The sequence below is a fragment of the Phoenix dactylifera genome, chromosome 11 (genome assembly GCF_009389715.1).
Source record: "Phoenix dactylifera cultivar Barhee BC4 chromosome 11, palm_55x_up_171113_PBpolish2nd_filt_p, whole genome shotgun sequence".
NCBI classification, from domain to species: domain Eukaryota; kingdom Viridiplantae; phylum Streptophyta; class Magnoliopsida; order Arecales; family Arecaceae; genus Phoenix; species Phoenix dactylifera.
This window is the reverse complement of record NC_052402.1, coordinates 2,988,776-3,013,203: the sequence shown is the minus strand read 5'-3', so window position 1 is coordinate 3,013,203 and position 24,428 is coordinate 2,988,776. Positions and strand designations below refer to the sequence as shown.

Here is a 24,428-nt window from a genome sequence, read left to right as displayed (position 1 = left end):
GCCATCTCCCACAACCCAGACCACTCTCCAACCATCCCTCCCAACCCGGTTCTAGCCAAACACCGACTAGGACGTTCCCGGTGCCTGCTCAAAGTACATCAACTGATAAAGGAAAAGGCATATTAGGGTCCAACCCGCCCTTAAGAAACCAAACCCAGTGTTTCAGGTGCCAAAAGTTTGGCCATATTGCGTCCCAATGTAATGCCAAGACCTATTTAATGACTGAACTGGAAGCAGGAACCCAGGATACTGAATGTGTCGAAGAAGTCTATGAACCAAACATCGAGGATTTTGTAGATGACTTTGGAGACGAAAAGACCGGGTTAGAGTTTGTTCAGACTGAATACCAAAATGAGCCCACTGATAGGAATGACCAAAACCATAGGCTCCATGTGGTTAGGTGCACACTAGCCCAAACAAAGATCGAACAAGACTGGCGAAGAACCTCCCTATTTTATACACTTATTAAGATCAATGGTAAAACATGCAAAATCTTATTTGATAGCGGGAGTTGCATCAATGCCATTGCGTCTGGAGTTGTTTCTCGCCTTGGCCTGAAATCTACCCCTCATCCTAATCCATATAAAGTAGCCTGGGTAGATAAGACGTCCATTTCGGTTTCAGAAAGATGCCTTGTCCTGATTCAATTCCTATCTTATAAAGACGAGATTTGGTGCGACTGCCTTCCGATGGACGTAGGTCACGTCATTCTAGGAAGACCTTGGTTATACGATAGGGACGTCACACTTCATGGTCGGTCAAATTCGTGTAGTTTTATGTTCCAGGGTCGGAAAATTATACTGAATTCATTGCCTCCTAGAGAACCCGGCCCTGAGAAGAAGGGTGCTACGCCACAAAAAGAAGAGTCACTTCACATCATTACTTCGAAAGAGGTAATGAAAGATATCGAAAGCCATTCACCTGTGTTCGCCCTTGTGGCTAGAGTTATTAATGTGGAGTCAAATGTTGAACATCCGGCCGCCGTAGTTCCTCTGTTGGAGGAGTGTCACTCTGTCTTCCCAACTGATCTTCCAGAGGCACTCCCTCCAATGCGTGATATCCAGCACGTAATTGATCTCATTCCTGGAGCGTCACTGCCAAATCTTCCCCACCATAGACTCAATCCAAACGAGCACACTGAACTGAAACGCCAAGTTGACGAACTCGTCACTCGAGGGTATATTCGTGAGAGTTTGAGTCCCTGTGCTGTACCTGCACTCCTCACTCCTAAGAAAGATGGCTCTTGAAGGATGTGCGTCGATAGCCGTGCTATCAATAAGATCACGGTTAAGTATCGTTTTTCCATTCCTAGGCTGGACGACCTTTTAGACTATATGTCTGGTGCTACAGTTTTTTCCAAGATCGACCTAAAGAGTGGGTACCACCAGATTCGGATTCGTCCTGGGGATGAATGGAAAACTGCATTCAAGACCAAAGATGGACTCTACGAATGGTTAGTAATGCCTTTCGGATTAACAAATGCTCCAAGTACTTTTATGAGGATGATGACACAGATCTTTCGACCTTTCTTGAACAAATTTGTCGTTGTATACTTTGATGACATCCTCATTTATAGTCAAACTCAAGAGCTCCATCTCTCACACCTAAGGCAGGTTTGTGAAGTCCTGCGGAAAGAAAGCTTCTTTGCAAACCCTAAGAAGTGTGCCTTCCTGACTGATCACGTCACTTTCTTAGGATTCATAGTATCTTCCAAGGGTGTCTCCGCTGATCCAGAAAAAGTAAGCGCGATAGTCGATTGGCCTGAGCCCAAGACCTTAGCCGAGGTACGTAGTTTTCATGGTCTGGCTACTTTCTATCGTCGCTTCATTAGGAATTTTAGTTCAATAATGTCTCCCATCACAGATTGCATGAAGAAAGGAGACTTTATCTGGACTAAGTCGGCATCCCAAGCATTTAAAGATATTAATAATAGGATGACCGAAGCACCTGTCTTGCGCCTCCCTGATTTCACTAAGGTATTCGAGGTCGCATGTGATGCCTCTGGCGTTGGCATAGGTGGTGTGTTAAGCCAAGAAGGCCACCCTGTCGCGTTCTTTAGTGAAAAGTTAAGTGACGGCAGGTTGCGTTATTCCACCTATGATAAGAAATTCTATGCGGTAGTGCAAACTTTGCGACATTGGCGACACTATTTGCTACCGCAAGAATTTGTCCTGTATTCAGACCATGAGGCTTTAAAGTATCTCAATTCTCAAAAGAAACTAAACCTTCGACACGGCCGATGGATTGAGTTTCTACAAGCCTATACTTTTGTGCTGAAACATAAAGCTGGAGTTGAGAATAAGGCTGCTGATGCGCTCAGTCGACGGATCTTCCTCCTATCCATGATGAGCATTGAAGTAATTGGTTTTGCAAGGATCAGGGAACAATATGCCACCTGTCCCGATTTTAGTAATGTATACCTGACCTTACGAGATGGAGTAGAGAGAGAGCACGATGATTTCTTTTTACACGATGATTATCTCTTTCGCTCCGACCGATTGTGTATTCCTCGAACTTCTTTGAGAGATTTTCTAGTATGGGAAGTACACGCTGGAGGACTGTCTGGGCATTTCGGGAGAGACAAAACAATTGAGATGGTGGAAAGACGTTTCTTCTGGCCGAGTCTCAAGAGAGACGTGGCCAAGATCGTCGCTCAGTGCCGCACATGTCAATTAGCCAAACAACGTAAACAGAACACTGGGCTTTACACTCCACTACCTGTTCCTGATTGTCCGTGGCAAGATGTTAGCATGGATTTTGTGTTAGGGCTTCCACGTACCTCGACCAAACACGATTCCATTTTTGTAGTAGTGGACCGGTTCTCTAAAATGGCTCATTTTCTCCCATGTTCTAAGACTTCTGATGCTTCTAGGATTGCGAAACTTTATTTTGACGAAGTCGTTAGACTCCATGGTCTCCCTAAATCTATTGTGTCCGATAGGGATGTTAAATTTATGAGCTATTTTTGGAAAACTCTTTGGCACATGATGGGTACCAAATTAAAATTTTCCTCTGCCTATCATCCCCAAACTGATGGCCAGACCGAAGTTGTCAATCGAAGTCTAGGGAGTCTTCTCAGATGTCTGGTAGGTGAGCATACTAGGACTTGGGATCTCGTGTTACCAACTGCCGAGTTTGCAATAATAGTTCGGTCAATAGGACCATAGGCATGAGTCCTTTTGAAGTGGTGAATGGTTATAAACCTAGGGAACCCATAGACTTGATTCCCATGTCTCATCAACATAGAGTCTCTGAGTCTGCACAATCATTTGCTTCACACCTGCATTCATTGCATCAGGAGATCAGCAAACTTATTCACTCTAATAACTTAAAATATAAATCCTTTGCTGATTTGCACCGACGTTATAAAGAATTAAATGTAGGTGATTCAGTCATGGTAAGAATTAGACCTGAACGACTTCCTTCGGGGACGTTCAAAAAGTTGCAATCTCGTAGTGCGGGACCGCTCAAAGTCCTAAAGAAAATCAGTTCGAATGCGTATGTTGTAGATCTTCCTGAAGACTATGGGATTAGTGCGACATTTAATATTGAAGATTTAGTCCCATACAAGAAATCCACATTCATTCCTTCTGACCCTTTTGTTGATACATCCACTGTTGTTGATCACCCTGCTCTAGCACCTGCTAGTGAGCCTCCACCTCCACAGTTTCATGCACGCAGAGAACACATAGAACATATATTAGATGAGCAGGTTATATCTACCAGGAGAGGAAGCTACCAACGTTACCTTGTTCGGTGGAAAGGTCGACCCGAATCAGATGTGTCGTGGATTTCGCGAGCTGAGTTGCAGCGCCTTGACCCGGCTCTTCTGGAGCAGTACGACAGCCGACCCGATTTACACTCGACGGGGTCGAGTTTTTCTCACCCGGGAGGAGTTGATGGGGACATCAGCTAGGTCCCCATTTTATTTGCATATTTGCTTATTGTTATTTCTGGGTTTATTCGTGTTTTAGGATTTATTTGGGGTTTATTTTATTCTGGGCTTATTTGCATTTTAGGGCTTATTTGTGGGGAATTATTTTATGTAAGGGGTTTATTTTAATTGTTCTTATGGGGCCCTATTTAAAGGGAACTTTATGCTGATTAGGGTTTTAATGAAGAATTAAAGATTTCTTTCCCCCACATTTCCTCTTCTTCTCTTCTCCTCCCTTCTCCTTCTCTTCTTCTTCCTCCTTCTCTTCCCCTCTTCTCCTTCTTCCATTTAAAATTTGGTCCGGCATCAAGTCATCAAGGTAGAGTTTATGTTTCTATCAAGACAGTATAGGTTGAGTTGAATCATAACCTTGGGTAAAGGTCTTATGAATCATTGATATTTTTTTCTAATACTAATTGTTCAGTTCATCTCTGTAAATGATTCATTAAGAGTTCTAAAAATTGAGTTTAGGGGATCAAGCCTTACAAATTAGATTAGGTTATGGGTCAAATCAGGTCATGAGGGTCGATCCATGGGTGGGTATGGGTTGAAGGGTCATGACCTGATGTTGGTTGGGGCAGGTATGGGTCGCGGTTTCTTACATCATTGTCCTAACTTGACCCAACCTAACCCTAACCCAACCAGAGCCATTGCCATCCCTAACGAACATTTAATTTTTTATGCATTTTTTTACGTCAAACATTGTAAAATGACTTTTTTAAGCTACACCAAACATGCCCAGAAAGAAAATGCATAATGACAGGTGAGCAATGAAAATAGCTTTTGACTGCAAAAGTAATAAGTTTACTATAAATTACTACTAAATGAAGGCAATACATATTTTGACATCAATATGAAGCAAACATAAGATTTCTGGAACCCAATATCATTACAAAAAACAAAATCTTTTGTGCTTTGAAAGGGCATACATATTTAAAGTTTAAACAATGTTTACATGCTGTGAGTTGACCATATTATATCTCATAATTAGGAATGAATGGAAAAAAAGCACGAATGAAGCTCCAAATAGTTGGTAAACAATGACTAAACAATAATCATCATTTCATTGGTATTTCTAAAAATCATATTTTAAAAATGCATCTAGTTTGGCATGCATATATTTTCAAGACCTATACACCCTACGAGCATTCAATGCATGGTGACCATATCTCTTTTTCTCCCCTTTCTGTTTTGGCATATATATATAAAGCCTCAAAGGCAGTTCTCCACAATAGTCCAATGTTCTAGATCTATCCTAAATGGCCCTGTGTTGGACAGGCACATATTGCCGAGTAGGCTTTAATCGAAGTCATTACAGTGACTCCAAGAATGTCTTCCGTTGTATGGAGAGGAAGCATCCACCACATCACTGGCTTCCCTCTAGGATACTGACAACTAGCCATTGAATATTCATATTTCTCTTTATTTTCACAACTAATATTCCTAGCAAAGGGTCAAAAGAGGTCTAGCCTCATGTCAGACTGCCTGTATAGCAAGCTGATAATCAGATCCCACCAGATATCTGTAAATGCTTCTTCTGTCTGGTCAGCTGAAACACATGGAAATAAGCATGTCCTTTCGCCTCCAAGGGGTAGCCCACCACCAATTGCTGCCATAGATAACATCACATGAACCTGCACCTGCCAACTTGTTGGACGCAAGCAAAACTTTACCCATGTTCAATTTCATAAGTTGGTCTTCATGATAATACCATCTTAGCCAGGATGTTGATTGGAGCTAACCACACAGCTTCTTCCTGCAACAGCTTCCTTTCATACATGTAACTGCAACCATTTCACTGGCCTGGGTAGTGAGACTTTGCACCTATTTCTTCTAAGAAGCCCGGAGAAGGTTATGCAACTCTGCTAGTGTGAAACAAAATACTTGATGATCCCCTTGGGTCCAATAAATCTACTACTACTTTCAGATCCCAACACTGACTCAAGACATGTAGTGAAGCACACAAATCCACAAACTGGAGGTATCAGCAGAGTATGACTTGAATGTTAAATATGCGGTCTGGGCTTTAACACCTAAGGCGTGAGGAATTTTACATACATTTCTTCTGATGGAACAGATTGAACAAGAATATACACACACAATCTAATACCACAAGTTTGATTCCATCAGGCTGTTCTAGTTGTTTTTGAAACATGCTGCAATTATTATATTATGCAAATACAATCAAAAGGCCCTGCCTACCCTCCATTATAGCAATATTTCAATTATTCATATCATATGCTTTCCAATCAAAAGTAAATATAGTAATTTCCATATTATGTTTGAACACAGATTAAGCAATAAGCAGAAAATGATATTCCAGGCATTCCTCTCAAAAAGAAAGAAATTCCAGAAATTATCAAAAGTTAATTTTTGAAAAATATGAAAATAGAGGTACACATTATCAGACCTCAACCAGCAAAGCCATTCTTTGAGATCATTCCTCACAAATTCCTGAGAATGGTCAATGTTTGGCGCTGCATGGAAATTATCTCCACTACTCTTGTTGCCTCTACCCTAGAAAGAAGAAAAGTTTTTTTTTTCAACAAGAAGCATACAAACGGACAAAATATATTAGTATATGAGGGATATCATTCTAAAGAATAAAGAAATGGCACATGAAAATCTTGTAGCCAAAAATTTGAAAGATCAATTTGTTACAGTTCCAAGCAAAGAAATATCACATAGAAATAATATAAGTCCATACTCAGTACAGAGATAAGGTTTGGGATGCTTGGTCTCAAGAAAATCCGAAATGTTTAGATACTATACATTTACTAGACATGGAGAGCTATAATTTTGCAAACTGTGAACATCTGATCTCCTAGCACTATAAAAGAACTATAATTAAACAAGTAGCAACCTATCAAACAAAAAATTGAAAGCACATATTAACATACATTTCCAACTGCATTTACAATAGAGCAGTTTATCTATACTTTCTATCTTATATTAAAAAGAAGTCAGTTTCAATTTTTTTATTCCATTTGTCATATTTTATACCAAAAATGCCATTTCATTTAATTAAAATTATCTTTATAATCCTAGTGTTATGCAAATAACAACAAAAATTTCAAATACCAAATATGAAAATTTCATCTAATTAAAATCCTAGTAGTAAACAAATCAGGAAAAAAAAATCCTGGCTTCTAACAAAACAAGGAGAAAAAAATTAAGAAAGGAATGCAAACAAGTAAGAAGAAGATCATAAAAAAAATTGTGATAGAAAACCAATAAAGTAAAAAAATCAAAAATACCAATTGCAAACAAATAAGAAAAAATCTAATAAAAGATTTCCTTTTTCATAAGATCATAAGTTCATAACAAAAAATTCCTTTCTCAATTGTTATTTTTTGAGAACAAACAAATAAGAAAAAAAATAAAGAATTAAAATAATAGGCTGCAAACAAAAAAAGGAAAAATATCATGATCAAAAGTTTACGAGAGTAAACAAATTAGAATAAATTCGAACACCAACTGCAAAATGAAAGAATTAGAATCACATAATTTGTGTGAGTAGTTAAATATTAAAGAAAAAACACTGCTGACAAATAACAAAAAATTAATTATTTTTAATATATTTTTTATACTATATATCTGCTATAATATAAAACCTTATATGTTTTCCTTCAAACACGAATTGCACATGCTCAGTTGCTGGTAAGTAAACATAAAGTTGGATGTTCCATAGACCTTACTGATTCTGTTTGTTTTAATGCATAGGGGGTAACACCTGGATGCTGAATAATGGGTAGGGGTGTGCATGGTTCAAGTCGGGTCGGTTTAGGATTATTTTTGGAACCAAACCGATTTAAACCGATTTTCTAAAACCAAAACCAAAACGACTTGCTAAAAAACCGGTTCAAATTGACCCGAAAAATTCGGTTTGGCTCGGTTTATCGGGTTGATATTCAATGGGTTGGACTACATGGGCTAGGTTAAGTCTAAACATAAAAATTCCATTTTATAAAAGATTGATGTTCAATGGACTAGACTAAATAGGCTAGGCTAAGTCTAAACATATAAAAAATTTAAAAATTTGAAATACATATGTATATATACATGTGGGTTAGGTTGGGTCAATTCTGTTTAAATATATATACTTATATATACATATGGTTTGATTTGAATCGGGTTTTTGAAAACTCAACCGAAATCAAACCAAATTTTTTCGATTCAAAACTTTCTCAAACAAACACCAAATCGAATTTTAAAAAAATTGATATAAACCAAACCAAAGAGACCGATTGAGGTTAGGTTCACGATTTGGCCGGCTTTTTGCACACCCCCAATAATGGGAATCACCAGTATATATAACCTAACTCACAGGATGAAGTGTAGATTCCATATGGTGCATGAGGGTGATAAAGTATAGTAGCATATCACATGGTATTACATTACATGATGGGCAAATATCTATCATGTTTCCCTTTTATGTAGTATTAACTCTTATATTGAGCGCATATGGATATTAAACATATCATGTAGATTCTGCCATAATGATAATCACATTTAGTCCCCATAGGGGTAGATAATAGCTTTACTAAAGGAATGCGGAACCACCCCGAATTATCCAATTCGAGGCGTACCGAGCCGTGCCGGCAGCAGACTAGGATGGTTCTAGAATTCAAAATAGGAAACCGGCAAGAGGGGGAGAGAGAGAAGGAAAGAGAGAAAAAGAGAGGAGGGAGGAAGGGAGAGGGAGAGGGAGGGTGGGCCAGAGCAAGCGGCCCATCGAGGCCTTTTTTTTATTTTGAAAATTTTAATTGAAGTCGGCAAGGGGTTTGCCGACTTCACTTAAAATTTTCAAAATAAAAAAATAGGCCCAAATTTTAAGTGAAGTCAGCAAACCCCTTGCCGACTTTACTTAAAATTTTTAAAATAAAATAAGAGCTCCGACGGACCCCTGTTTCGCTCGAAGGGCGGAGCCCTTGCTACAGGCCTCCGACAGTCCTCCCTTCCTCTCCCTCTCCCTTCCTCCTCCTCTCTCTTTACCTCTCTCCCGTTCTCACTCTCCCTCACCCTCGTCTTCTTTGTTGTGTCGATACAGGCCCAACACGGAACGGAACAGGGGCATACCGAACCATGCTGCCGGCCGGCCAGTATGGACTCCAGTACCAGCACAACGAACCTTGGCTTTACGTCCCATATAAGGATAATGCATGAACTCCAAAACATGTTTCCAAGTTCCATCAATCAGTCTCAAAATATGACTCGAGATCATTAGAGAATCCAGTGAGACATATTGTGAAAAATTAATTATGGATCTATTTCAACTTTCCCAACTCAGTCAAAAAAGAATACAAAATTACTAACATAAAAAATCGTCCCTTTTAGCATTGGTTGTTATTTCACTTGCAACAAGTTCAAAAAAAATGGCGATTCACAGCAAAAGGATGTAATCCGAGCATAGTTGCTCGAATCAAGAGCGAGTGCAGATGCAGGGAAACAGATACTTTAAAAACAATTTTAGTAAGGAAGCACTCTGGAGGTGGATGTTACCCTAGATAGAATATTCTGACTACAAGGAATCTAAGTACCAAAATACAATTAGAGATACATATTCACCCGTTAAAACTACTACTAACACTTCTCGTACAATTATTGACTTAATCCAACATCATATGTGGTATACATTTGAAATTCAATTTTTCCTCGCTTGCAGAGTGTATTTGGAAAAGACTTGGTTCTAGGACAAGGAATAAGTGATATAGCAGAAAAAAGAAGTGAAGCAAGAGAGAAAAAGAAGGGGGGTGTTGGAATCTTCTATGCAATTCATTGCCTAATTTCGGGGCAGCGCATATCAAAAATTCCATGTTCTCCCATGCAATTCCTCATATGCATTTTTATCTAATTCTAGTTTTGTATGCGTTAACAACAATAATCATCCCCTTCCTAAACATTTCATATAGATCTGCGAAAATATACCATGATATCATCAAAAGTTTTCCAAACATGGGAACTTGGAAACTACCAATAATTTTGTGCATTAAATCACGATATTGTATTCCTGAACTGATATAACAGAAATCATGATATCTAATTCTGTTATGTTATAGCTTTATATATATTATTCTTTTTAGAAATCAAATGCCATCAAAGTACATAAGCCACAAACTACTCAAAGATAATAGTCTTCACTTGCAAAAACTATATGTTCCTGCCAGTTTATCTCTTAACAGAATAGCAGTTATAAGTATATTCAGTACAAGCAGCAATCCTGCCGGAAACATTCTTAAACTTCCTTGTCAAAAAGACCATTGTGTCACAAATGATAACCTGTTACCTGGAAATGTGGATCATCAGCAACAATAGCTCGGTCATCCCAATTCAAATGACCACCAAAAATATTCCAGATGCCATTCTGATTCTGATAGTGAGCGCATCGATGATTTAAGACAGCATCGCCAAGAACTTTAATGTTTACTTCATGAAACCTTTTCACAAGGTCCTTCAGTTGTTCCTTGCTTCCATATCTGATAAATTCCATGATATGAAGTCAACATGCAGTTAACAAAAGAGCAAAGCAATACTGTAGCTCGAAGAACTTTCAGGATCTGGAATAAACTTATCAGCTATAACAGTGCTTCCTAGCTTGGCCTTGAGAGCCTTGGAGAATGGAATCAAAGGGTTGCTTAATTGCTAACTCAGGTTATGTTCCAGACCAAAAAGAAAGAAAAGGTTAAGGTGAGCCGAACATTAGCAACCCTAAAAAGCAACTAGATAGACATGTTCATGTTTTCCTAAAATATGCAGCTAACACATAAAAACAACAATAATACATAAAATTGGCAGAACTAATCAAACCACACAGATGCCAATTGCCAGCACTTGATGTTGATTTGAACTTTATCCGTGCCCGTTTTTCCCTCCAAAAAGCTCATAACTATATTACATCCATTCACATGAATATTCAAAACCATATGGCATAACTATCCATCTTCTTAAGATAATGAACAAGGATGCATTCATGTAGTATGCACATTCAGTCAGATAATGTCAAATTCCACTAAGATAAAACCTTTCTTTTTTGGTGCCAAAGATACTCAAATCTACATTCAAGGTAACATCCGTATGCAAGAATATTTATGGACATGAACAGATCCTCCTTCATAATGTACTTTGTTTGTGTGAAATGTAACAAGCACATTCTAATTTAGAGAGTGGTCCTAAAAACATGCCAATGCTTGATGATGACAATATAATTCTTTTACTTCCTCACAACTTTTACTTCCTCACAACTTTTTGGCTTCTATTCAACTTCAGCCTCTCGATACACGCCCACTTGCATTGAGCACTTGCTCTAAGCGACTAATTCAAAATGAAGTCAGCTGATTCATGCAACTGCCGGTTGCAGACTTTGATAGCTGATACATCCTGAGGGCGCTCAGCTCGCTATGTTTCTTATTTATTATAAGTTTCTATTCCAGACAATAAATCTGTACAAGTAATGACGTGCAAGATAACTCTTAGCATTTATAAGATTCATCACGTGACAGTTGGACTTGGTTTAACCTATAAATTCACATTTCAACAAGAACAAACAGTATCTTCAAGTCTTCAAACACCACTAAAAAATTGATGAATCCATGTTCCAAATAATACAGGTTTCTCACAGGAGAAAGAAAACAGACTGTTTGCTATATTACACAGCAATCTATGCAGCTGAATGTGTCCCACAACTGCACATTAAGTAAGAAGTGTAAAGCCAAGCAGCAGCATCTATGTTGACCAAAACAGGAAATTGCAAATTACCAAAGAAGCCAAATATATACATCTAGAGAACTTAAAGATAGTAAGGATCCCAAGGAAAAAAACCTCCTGTAGCAAATATATACCTGGAATTCAGATTATATAAATCCTTTGGCATGTAGCCCTCAGGTGATACAGATTCAGTAGGTGGTGGCAACCATATAATTGTAAAACCCAGTGAAGATAATTCCTTGGCCTTTGCACTGAGCTCAGAATACCATCTTCCTGATTTGTGAGATTCCCAATTAAATCCTTGGCATAGTATTTCAAATCCAGAGCCTGTCCCCGGACATAATTTTACAGCAGGCTTTAAATATTGAGCATCAGAGACATATTCCTCCACAAAATTTGGAATGGAGCTTCTGAAGATGCTATAAGCTTCTGCAGCCAATTTTTCAATTTCTTGTAGGATGTTTTCCTGTGCTTCTTTACTTTTTGTGCTTCTACCTTTTCCAGATGATATATCAGTTACTAAATTCCTTATTTCATAAATTATTTCATCAGTATCTGCAGCATGATCAACTGCTTGATTTGTCTCATCATTATTTGAGGAATGTCTCATGTCTTGAGGCTCTGTCCATGTTAGCTGTTCGTTTGCAATACTATCCTGGCAGGTTTGAATGGATGAACTACTCGCACTTGTGAGAGGGATGTAGAAATCAGTTCCCATATTATTCAACCATATGTATTCGTTAAGCTTGAGCACAAAAAGAACACCTGATATTCCTTTATCCAGCAAGAATAATCCCCAATTACCAAGGCCATTTCTTTTTGGCTGCAATGCAACAGAACTCTGTAGTCAGTATTAAGTGTTAAGAGATTTCCCTTTTTTTGGGAGGGAAAAAAAAAGCAATTCAGTACATCTCAAGGTAAATTAGTTGACAAAAAAGAAAGAAACATACATAGGCTTCCAACACTTTATATCAGATAAATCATTAGCAGAGCATAAATAAGTAGATGATCTAGGTTCTAGAGGTATAAGACATTTATCTTACATTTGTACCTCCAACCAACTAATTCAGGTGCCGGTAGTTCAAGTAGCAGAAGAGCCTCCTACTTAGAACATATATGAAAATCATATCCAGCAAGAGTTACATATCCCCCATGGCAAGGGTTGAAACACCACAATACGAGGATGTACCGGTACTTAGAACATATATGAAAATTATATCCAACAAGTTACTATCCTCCATGGCTAGGGTTGAAATGCCGCGATGCGAGGGTGTACCAGTTCTCCCGTGGGACGGTATGCCACATGTACCATCCCGTCCTAACGCACTGGATGCTTGGGATGCTCAGGACAGGCTGAGCATTTAACTTGAGGGTAAAATTGGCATTAAACCCTGAAATGCATAACCTAACCTGCCCGATTTAGCACTGGGTCAGTGGGTTGCCAAATAAAATGGGTATTGAAGCAATGGCTCTCAAAGAAAAAGGAGGAACTAAGGAACCCAAACTCGGTAATCCCCTCTCTCCTCATCCTTGTAAGCGAAGGCTGCTACTCCCGACCCTCCCCCACCCCCCTGGTATGACCATTGCCTTCCCACACTTGGCCCAAAGGCAGGAGATGAAAGCAGTGAATCACCATGCTGCATCTCGACGCTCACGAACCTCCATGAAGTTGCTGACGGGAGGCTACTACCCCTCCTCCATCTCCGCCTCCTCCAGCACCGCCCCACCATCTCCTTATCCTTCTCTGGCCACCTTGACACCTTCTCCTTCGCTGGAGTTGCACAACCCTATTTTATCTATTTTGATGACCGGCAGCATCCTGGTCTCAAATTCACACCGAAACAGTACAACACTGGTGGTATCATCCCATTTCGGCGACATATGAATACTTGCTCCATGTCCTAATTACTTAATAAGGGCAAATCCTTCAAAATGGTTAGTGTTTTTTTGATTTAACTAAGCAAAACAATAAACTAAACATTGGTATATGCGTATTATACATTCTTCTTTCAAAGATAAAGAAGGAAAAAATGTCATACACAAAAATTACTACCAAAATGCACCATGTCATTTCAATAGTGACAAGTTAATCATGAATTCATACTTAAACTATATTGCACAGCTTTCCAAAGAATTTCTTTCTTTTTCCTATTATAATTTCTTAAAGTTTCCAAATTTAACATCAAACAGATATAACTTGCAACTTCCATTTTGTCTACATCTCTTGATATCAGATTCTATCATCTTTTTTGCAATTTTTTTCTTCAAAAGAATTCTGATACAGATAATAGAGAAAATTTTCAGCTCTTTAACAATAACTCTGTCCTTTGAAATGGATACTTTGAATTACAATTTAAAACAGATAAAATACAGTTCCCTTCCTCTGTACCTGTAACAAAGTTTGAAGAGCCTTACGCCGAAAAATTTTGGTTGCTGGAGGATGAGGAGCAGGTGGGATTTCCCAATTTTTGCCATTATCCCTACAGACTCCCCAGTGAACAACAACATCACCAGGCATATCAGTGTCAAATTGCACTATATTCTTGTCTGACTCATCACTTTTCCTCACAGTAACTGTCATAAAATTCTGAACAAACTCTTCTTTCAACAAAGAATACTCTTCATAAAATCCTTGAATGCGCTTATTCTGCCGCTTGGTAACTTTAGCTTCACCAACAGCCTCCTGGGGTTTAGAACTAGATCCCTCAGCATTCACCAGCAAACTAGATATCTGGTCAAAAGCACCTGAAACCAGAAAGAACTAAAAATCACCATCATCAATCAACTTCCCAGCTATAAAGGAGGTTCTCTCCATCGTCATATGCTTCAAATAAAAACAAAAAAAAGAAGATGCTAAGGAGAACTGAATGTTAATTGCATAGAGAAAATAAATGACAATGATACAAAAACAGCATTCCAATGGAGAAAAAGGGTAGCGTGTCAAACATTAATGGTGAACTGGCATTTGAGGATTCAAAAAAAAAAAAAAAGGATACAAAGGACATGCTCCTTTCAGATCAAGTGTACGTTGTTCCTATGTCACAACAAAATATACCTTCTGGATTTTGGCCTCTGAATCATGAATTTCTAACAAATGCATCTTGATTGATATGTATTGTTTTAATATTATTAGTCTCTAATATCATATTTATCCTTTTTATACAACTATCAATAATCCAGATCCTTAACAGGCTACGAACCTGTATAATATCCATGGGAACCTTGGATTTAGATGATGAGATAAAATCAATGGTCAAAATGGATCAGATTTTTTAATATCCGAATCTATTTGTATAAGCATACAAATTTAAGCATTTGACTAATATCTATAATCTATATGCATGTTCATGTCCATCAAAGAAAAGCGAGTAACGGATATGGATACACAACATTAATAATAGCATGTCATTAATTAAATTTACATTCTCTATAATGACATCTTTGATCTGATAGATCAGAAAGTTTTGACTATCCAATTTATATCCATATTTATACCCATATTGTCAATATCCAATTTGTATCCACATAAGATTAAAACAAATATGGATATGAATTCTACCATCCAATTAATATCATATCCGCATCCATAATCACCAAATAAGGATGGATATGAGTATTGACTGATCCACATCCAATTAATATCATATTCGCATCCATAATCACCAAATAAAGATGGATATGAGTCTTGACTGATCCATTTTCAGCCCTAGACAAAATGGAGGACTGGAAATAGAAGAGATTGAGGATGGCTGCCAATGTCAAAATCCCAGAACTTCTGGAAACCATAAAAATACTCTTAAAATGGAATATGGTAACCACCAAAACAGTTGATAGAGTAGTCTACGTAGCCAGACTCAACACTTCTAAATGATACAGTACCTGGGAATCCACATGGCTAGTATGATTTCACGATAGCCAATGTCTTACTATAACTTAATAGGCAATTCTAAAGGTGCCCCAGCTCCCACATCCAACACCAACCATTTAGGCAGTCCTTTCAAGCTATGTAGCTAATATAGAGGCAAAAAAAACGATAAAATAGATAGATGCCTGGAAAATCTGTATGATGCAAAACAGAAACATCTAAATAAATGTATGAGATTAACTAATAACAAAAAGGGAATGCTTGGGGTCCGACTCCAACCTGAGTGTTCAACTCCACTTTTACGATAATCACAAAAATATCATTCGCACTATTCTCAGCTCTCTGCCCTTTTTGGGGGTGAAGGATGAGATAAAATCCTCATGTAAATACATCCATTGGCATCAGAGTATAGGAGCTCATGAATTTGCATAAGACAGATGGAGTCCCCATACAAAGCTGCCCGAATGATTTGCAACATAGAAGGCCACCCAGTCAGATGCACTATTTCCTTCCCTATAAACGTGAGCAGCCTCCAAAGACATTAAGGCTGAGGTGCTCTTCCATATATCTACAAGAAGAGGGTCAGCCCTGTCAAGATGGGAAACTGGGTTGCCCCTAATATGGTGGAAGCATATATGAGCCCCTCCCATGCTCATCACAACTCAGCCTGCGGAACTATGATACTATAGAAATTGTGGATAATAAAACCTGCACCACAATTTGCCCCGCCATCCATCATACTGTCGTCAAAGTTAAACTTGACGAAGCTTAGGGGTGGAGGCTCCCATATGACATGAGATGATGTGGCAATGGCGGATATGGAAACCCATCTTTCCCCGACTGATATAGATCTACTGATGGCCTTGGTGTGGATGAAACACCCAACTTGAGTAGAAGCTTTCATGAAAGTCAAGAGGGGGCTCTATTCAATATTTTCAAACACTTGCCCATTACCGGCCAATGATATATGATATGCAATATAAGCATAAAATGTAATATCACCCTCATGCCTTTTGTGGCACACCCCTCTCTCAAAATTTGTACAAAAGAGTCCAGGGAATTGAAAGGGATGACAGAACCAACAAATAGGGTTGCACACCTCCAAATACACATGGCTCTAGGGAATTAGAATAGCACGGCTAACAGTCTCCTTGACTTCCAAGCAACAATCACAATAAGGAGCAATTTGAAAGCTCCTACAGTGTAGAGTACTATGACAAAGGAGCCAGTTCCAAGCCACCTTCTAGAGGTAGAGAGCATCTCTCGGATGGGGGCCAACCTTCCAAACCCAGGAGATGTCCAAGGAAGCCAAAAGGCCAACTCAAAGCAGCCTATAAAGATCCTTGGCTTTAATTCTAGTAGAGACAGTAGTACCCCATCAAGTTTTATCCGAAGTATTAAGCAGTAGAATGGCAGTAGACAACACTTTGCATGCCAAATCTTCTGCACAAGCATAAAGGCTGAAATAAATGTCCTAATTCTTACTGCCTTGAATCATTAAACCCTTCACCTTGAGGTTCTCAAGGATGATGAGCAAGCTATTCAAAGGGATTGTAAAGAGACAAGGATCATCAAGCGTGTGTGGCGATCTACCATCACCAATCATCCATTTTAAGCTGGACCTCAAGGTAGGGGAGTTAGCAAGCACCAATAGTTGTCCATGTTTAGAATAAATCTAGCTGCATGCTTAGCCATTAAGCATCATGTCTAAGCGACAAGGAGGGGGTACTTAGGCCCCCATCCTGAATTGGTTACAAACACATATCCAAGCCAATAGATGGAGACAGAGATATCCGACAAGCCCCATAAGAAGTTGCACATAATCCAATCAAGCTTGTGGATGACTAATCTAGGAATGACTATGTTGGCCGTCAAACAATTAGGGAGGGGCAAAAGCATAGACTTAATAAGAACCAACCTACACATCATTGATAAGGATCTCCACTTCCAACCTTCCAATCTATCATGAACACACTAAACCAAGAAAGCACAATCAACAACCATAGTCCTCCCTCCTAGTGCTTGGGACACCCAAGCACTGCCAAACCCCACTGTATTCAATGATATTCGAATGACTTTTGATTAGGTGCTTCACAATCACTTTCGTCCTAGGACTGAACTGATTGCATATTTATCAAGATTTACCCTTTGACCGAATGCTACAAAACGGGCCTGGACAATACTCTAAAGGACTGGCTGTCGGGATTGGCTAATATACCGTCAGAGCAACGTTGGACATTGGTTGCACCCTACAAACAAGAATTTTGGCAATGATCCTGTATAACGTGATGGGGTTCTAATGCATCAAGTCTCTTAGGCAATAGAGTGATGTATGTGTCCTTCCATGCTTGGAGCATCAAGCAAGTGGAGAAGAATTGCTTGATGGCAAGACAGATGTCTCCTCAGATAACAGGTCAATACCTTTGGAAGAGGAGAGGTGGAAAGCCATCAATCCCTAGTGCTTTGTCCTCTGGAAAGGACCAAACAACCACCTCAAAATCCCCATCTGATACATGCTTCAGCAACCTCTCATACTCCTACTCAGGAGTATCCAATTGGGTTGGGCGATGAAGGCTAGTGATGCAATACCCAGGTCAACAGTCCATCTAGATTTGAAGAAATGGAAGAGCTCCTTCCATATAGAATTGATGTCCTCCATCAGCACAACATTGCTTCCTTTCAAGATGTGAATGCTATTTTGGTATCTTCTCGTCATGGTAGTCTGATGAAAGAATGTGGTTTTGCTGTCTCCCTCGCAAATCCAGCTAAAACCAGATTTTTTGTCACCATAGTGTCTCTTACCAGCAAAGAAGGGAGGAGTGAGAAGACAAGGAAGCTCACAATAATATAAGATCATCTTCCGAGAGACCCTTGATCATACTCCATTTTTTGAAGATCCCTAATTTCGATTCCACCTCCAATTTTCTAAAGATATTTCCCCTATGGTAAAATTCCAGCATTTCAGTCTTCACTTTGTGAGCTCCAACTTGCAAGTGACATGATACATGGGATCCCCCTCACTAGCATTCTCCATGCATCTCATACCACATCCCAAGATTGAGGATATCAAACCAGAATTTCTCAAAACGAGGGTTGACAAGAAATGGAGAAGGGGTATAAATAAGAATAGGGCAGTGATCTGATATGTGGGCCAAGTGATGCACCTGGTAATCTACGAAGTGTTGGATTCAATCATCAATGGCGAAAGCTCGATCAATGCACTCCCAAACTCTTGCCTATCCAGATCGATTGTTGCACCATATGTATCAGGCTCCTATGTAGCGCTAATCATGCAAGCAATTAGTGGAGATGAATTCACAGAACACAAGACTCCAATCTTCTTAGGACTTGTTTGGTTCACAGGAAGAATTTTACCTCACTGGAATGTATTTCTTGAGAAGTTGATGCCTAGGTATAATATACCTGAGAAAGTGATTTTGGCATGTTTAGTTAACTATAGAAAAGGGGCACAAGAAGCACACTTTCTGGAGTGACTTATGTTTCGTTGAGCATCTACTTTCCTGAAAAGTTGTGTAAAATACCTTTTATGCACTTAATAAATTGACTACAAGAAAGAAAAAAAAGGACATAAGCCACTAGGATTAAGGGTATTTCTAGAAAAAGAGAACTTCACCTTGATTTCTAGCACATGGAAAAGTAGGTTTTCCATGTCCCACGAGTTTCTATTTTCCGCGAAAAGTAAGCAACTTATTCCCATGGGGAGTCTACTTTCCCATCTTTCTATTTGAAACCTCCAACCAAACATAAGCCACATTGTCATTTTTCCGTTGACCACATTTTTCTCCCTCCTCTTCCTGCGAACAAATAGGTCCTTAGCATAAACATATCCCCTTAGGTCCCCGCCATGGCTTTCCTCCACAAAACTTGTGAAGATTAGTCAGCATAGATGGCAGCCCAAAGCTACAGTTTGAGATTTGACTTGAATAACAATGATGACTTGCTGGGGACTGTGGTGGAAAACATCCACATGCGTAATATTCTTCTGCCACATGACAATAATGCCTCCAGAGAGGCTCTGCGACTCAACAACATAAAAAAGCTAATCATTCAGCAAGCATCGTCAAGCTAGAAGAAGGCTTTGGCCAGTCAATTGCATTTCAACTTGGGGAAAGTACAACTGGATGTATCTTCTCACTGTAAGAACCAAAGCGGGTTTGCCAACCCCCCTACAATTCTAAAGGAATACTTCATTGAAGGGGTTGAGAGACCAATCCAGGCCCATCGAACACATCTCTACGGCTACCACATTCCAATGCTCCTTCATTGAAGCATTTCTAGGGATGCCAAACTGCCACCCTCTTCACAAATAAGACCACTAACTCATGAGCTGATAGTGATGGTTGGACAGTGAAAGAGCATATCATGAGCTTAGTTTCGGCCATTTCCTCCTAAGAATGTTGTTGGAATGGAGCTGGTTTTGGTGGGGCGTTACCATGTTTGGTACCCGCTACCTAAATGGGCAAATAGAGGAGTCTAGGTGTCTTAGGCAGCATGGCCTTGGCCGGATTAGACTTGGAGGGCTTGGCCGCTTGGGCTTTATTATAGGGGGCCGCAAGTGTTTGAGTTTCAAGAGAATTACTTGGGCTTTCTGGTGGGTGGACTGAGGTGTTGATGAATTGGGAGATCTGGCCCATTTAGCATGGGCCAAGCTTAGCCAAAACCAGTGTTGCTTTATGCTTCTACCATATGGGCGGTTCTTGGATCGCCACTTGAGTGAGCTCCAAGGAGCCCTTTGAATGGCTTGACTCAAAAAGAAGCTCAATTATAGATCCCATCTTTCCACCTGTTCCTTGCCACCCCGTTGCATTTTCATGAAGGCGGTTAAATGATTTGCACCTTGGGACCCTGGGTGGCTTTCGCCATTCCTCCGAGTCTAGAGGGAACTCGGTGCAACAGGGTAAACCAGAGGAATGTTGGCTTGAATAGATTGAGTTGACTCCATCTTCTTTCTTAGGTCCCCTGTTCGTGGAGTTCTTGATCTCCTCGTCTTGGTTGTCACCAGCTAAGGACCAAACAATGGCTGGAGAGGGGGGTCCCACTAGCTTGTGTGCTCAGGCATTTTGGATGTCGAGGCCTCCATCATGCCTAGATTCCCACCTGTGTCTACTACCATGGCTGACAAGGCAAAGGTGCTCCGGTCTTCTAAACCTTAGTCCAACACAACAAAATTTTCTCGTTGCAGCTGTTGCTAGCCCCTATCTGAGGGCGAGGCTAGGGAAGGGAAGCGATACTCCCCATCATTGTGACCAATCCATTGCACTAAAAGCACACCACCAGAACGTTCTCATAAATAAATTACTGCAAAAGACCTCATTCTTCCCTTTGATTGTTCGGTCAAGCTTGAGCGGAGCATAAATATCAACCTATACGCAAACCCTAACATAGCCTAACTTGCGAAGATGGTTGGTGGAATCATCGATAAACATGGGTTTCCCAATGACAAAGGCTATGTTGAGGATGGTTGATCTCTTCCAATACTCCATCGTAAGTTTTGTAAGTCTTACCCATAAAATCGCAAATTTGATCTCATTCTCACTTGGAATAAAATTCGGCTTCCAGGATTCCAGCACCAAAATCTAGCTTGCGATGAGCTAGGGGCTTTTCTTCAAGATGAAGTCCCACTCAGCCTCAATTCTGAAGTGGAACAAGTAGTGGTCATTGACCAGAGAGAAAGCCTCAACCTCGTTTAACAACTTGCCTCTCTCCTTAAAATCTTTAGCAATCCAATCGATTAGAACCCTCCAATTCAAACTCTTGACCACCACTAAGGTAGACTCCAATTCTTAATGAGAGTCACCGATCTCTTTCCAGCAAGATGAGAACAGCAATCTCCTTGGAGATCTTATAAGATTGCCAGCGTGGCTGCCGACATCGACCTTGGGCAATCATCGTCCATGATCATCCTGCATATAGGGGGAAGAATCCTTGCTTGCCATAGTAGTCTTCATTGGTCGGCTAAAGTGGGGAGCAGACACACCTGTAAGGTGTTCAACGAATTGCCTCCCTTAACTCTGTCCGCAACCTCGCGGCTTACCTCCTTTCACTTTCCATGATACTCTTTGCCCATTCATTCCTCCATTCTCCCTTTATCTGTAGAGCATGTGCTAAATTCTAGCAAACTAATAATTACAACATGAAGGTTTCACTCACATTTAAATCTTGTTAGTTTTCAGAGGATAGCTCAGAGGCTTTCAAATCAATGCATTTAGAATTTTTAGAAGGTAAGGATTTTCTAAATATCATCTTTGATCGCCACCATAGATTTTCTTGTGCAATATATTAGATAAATAAAAGTTCAGACGGCTTACAATCAAGAAGAGAGGTATTAATTAAAAACTATGGCCTAAGATAACAACAAGTTAATAGCATTTCAACCTATCCATATGTCGAATCCTTGCTTTCCACTGGAAGTGTTTTCCTCTTCAATAAAATCCTTCAAGGAAATTTTGAAGTCCCTACCCTTGTGCTGAAACCATGCTCCAGTTTCCTCTTCCTGATACATTATATGTCAAAGTGTTAGAGAAAAAAGTATTTCGAAATAGTCATGAAATTATCATCTCCCACTTAACAAGTCATTACAACTTGATATGCCAGTCAGCCATCAGTTTAACAAGTCCAACTTGAAATGTTGAAAAGAAATTTGATGACTACAACGACTTAATCGTAAAGTATGTGTTGAGTCATAATTAATTTCTGACGAAAAACTAGAAGAAAAGGTAGCTTGCTAGGAAGACTAAGTTGAACCAAGATATAGTTTGAATCACATGAAGTAGGATGGAGATCACTAATTTTCGTGAAACAAGAAGTATAAAGACCAAATACCTTCAAAACAAAATGAATAGCTGCAATTGGACTATTACTATCAAAATCAATATGCACTTCATGAAGTATCTGCCCCTTCAAAGCGGATGAAGAATTCTTCAAGGGTGTTTCTATTGCATAATCCTGAAGGAAGCCACAAATGGCAATGAGATAGACCAAAGGAACAATAGTACTTATAGAAAGAGATGTAAATCAAATAGCATGAGAAAACAAAGAGGATAATCAAGAGATGAGTAGCTACCTTGATGGGAATCGAGCCAGGAGGTCTCATCTCAGGAGGAGGTTGATCCCATTCACTGCAAGCAATAGGAATATTACAACTCAATTATTAAAAAGAAATAGGCAAACATGAAGCAACTTTGCAAGTAGACATGTACCTATCAAAACAGAGTAAATCTCATATAAAATAAACTAAAAACTTTTCATGGACAAAAGCAACTAAGTTCTACCAAATCTGTAAGTTTCATTCATATAGTAGCATAACTTGAAACTACAAAGCTCAGCCTTGTCAAGCAATCATACACAAGGAAAAGGCATAAGCGGCAGGTATAATTAAATGTTTAATTTATGAAAAAGGACTTCCATTATATAAATCATCTTTCAGGATCCAGCAGATCATAAAGTATTGAACCACCATTCGTGAACGGAAAATGCTTTGGGGTGCCAGTTAGTGCACACTAAAAGTTGCATGGGCCCACATCTTGCTGGCTTGGCAACTCAGCATGCAACTACCTGTGTATCACACCAATTTCCATGAATTGCACAAATCCCCTTAGAGCACAAAAAGGGTCAACCGATAGCATTTCCTCTTTGTGAACAAAACGTTATGAGATTAAAGCCAAGAAACTACAAATTTTAACTCGGACTATGTAAGTCTAGTTTGCACAAAAATAGGAATACATAAATCGAACATATCCAATAGATGCAAGGGGAGCATTTAGCACAAGTTTTGACTTTAAATAAAGATCTACTTTTCTTTTCTGTTTTTTTTTCCCTGGTTGGAGACAAAAAGATCTTCCTTTCCTTCTTTTTCTGTTTTCTTTCTTTTCTTTTCAAAGAAAGATTCTACTATAAAGATAGCAAAGTTTCGCGGCTTACCTTCCTAGATCATCGCAATAGGTGACTCCCCAGTGCAAAACCCACTTCCCTTCCAGATTACACCCCACCGCCAGCCGCCATCTCGATCCCTCCCCCTCAGCCGGATCCAATCTCACCGATATCTTCCCCTCGACCTGCCATCCCCAAATTCTCCATTACAAAACCACAAAGGAAAACGAAAAAAAGAAAAAGAAAAGAAAAGCACCCCTACCACTGGGTTCCCACCCAGCACCGCACGAATCTTGAGGCGATCGCAAGAACCTCGATCGCCCTCGGATTCGCCAAGAACAGTGACGGATCAAAATAATCTGTCATCTCCCCAACAAATTTGGAAGCGGAAAGAGAGACAAATCGAGCAAGGAATAAGTTACCGTTTGGGTCCGCTTCAAGGGGAACGTCTCCGAGAACAACACATCGGTCTCCGCGGCGTCGGCGAGAGACGGTGTCGGGGCCAACCCCGCCCTAACGATCCGAAGAGCCTTTCGAGCATAGCTGTTGGAGAGTCCTCTCGAAGCCGGGAAGAAGGGTTTGCGGTAGTGGATCGGGCAAAGGACCTTCGATCTCCTCAGCTCATGGGGAGGAAATCTAGGGTTTTCTCTGGGCGGCTGGTGGAGGACCGGCCGCCACCGGACGATCGACATTGGAACAGGAAGAGAGCTCGGATAGAAGGGGAGAGACGCAGAGAAGAGTCGAGAGAAATGGAAGATATCCGGCTTAATAAATAAGCAAAGATGATGCGACCCGCGTACGCTGATTGAAAGAGTGGAGAATATTCAGGCGACCTTCACGTGGACTGCATTTAAAAGAAGCGTCTGAAAATAGAAACTTAAAAAGTAGTAGTTATCTATTACGGAGCAGATTCGCTACTTAGGCGGTTGCATCGAGCATCATGTAAACAGATACTTGGCCGCCACGTGACACATTCAGATGGGCATGGGCTCCTAATCGATGAGTTCTTTTTTTTTTTTTTTTTTTTTTTTTTCT

General features: G+C 39.8%; 1 protein-coding gene across 2 annotated transcripts in view; it reads right to left on the bottom strand.

Annotated features, from left to right (window-relative positions):
* The window catches only part of LOC103720447 (alpha-amylase 3, chloroplastic), a 32,670-nt gene extending 8,451 nt beyond the window's left edge, over positions 1–24,219 (bottom strand). For both annotated transcript variants that reach the window (XM_008810160.4, XM_008810153.4), the window contains exons 1-9: positions 23,816–24,219; positions 23,445–23,578; positions 22,588–22,642; positions 22,347–22,469; positions 21,900–22,017; positions 14,028–14,383; positions 11,773–12,461; positions 10,221–10,410; positions 6,345–6,451 (exon numbers count right to left, since the gene is read on the bottom strand). In XM_008810160.4, coding sequence (XP_008808382.2) covers positions 6,345–6,451; positions 10,221–10,410; positions 11,773–12,461; positions 14,028–14,383; positions 21,900–22,017; positions 22,347–22,469; positions 22,588–22,642; positions 23,445–23,578; positions 23,816–24,085 — 2,042 coding nt within the window. In that variant the 5' untranslated portion in view covers positions 24,086–24,219. The remainder of the gene's footprint in view (positions 1–6,344; positions 6,452–10,220; positions 10,411–11,772; positions 12,462–14,027; positions 14,384–21,899; positions 22,018–22,346; positions 22,470–22,587; positions 22,643–23,444; positions 23,579–23,815) is intronic.
* Between the last annotated feature and the right edge of the window lie 209 nt (positions 24,220–24,428).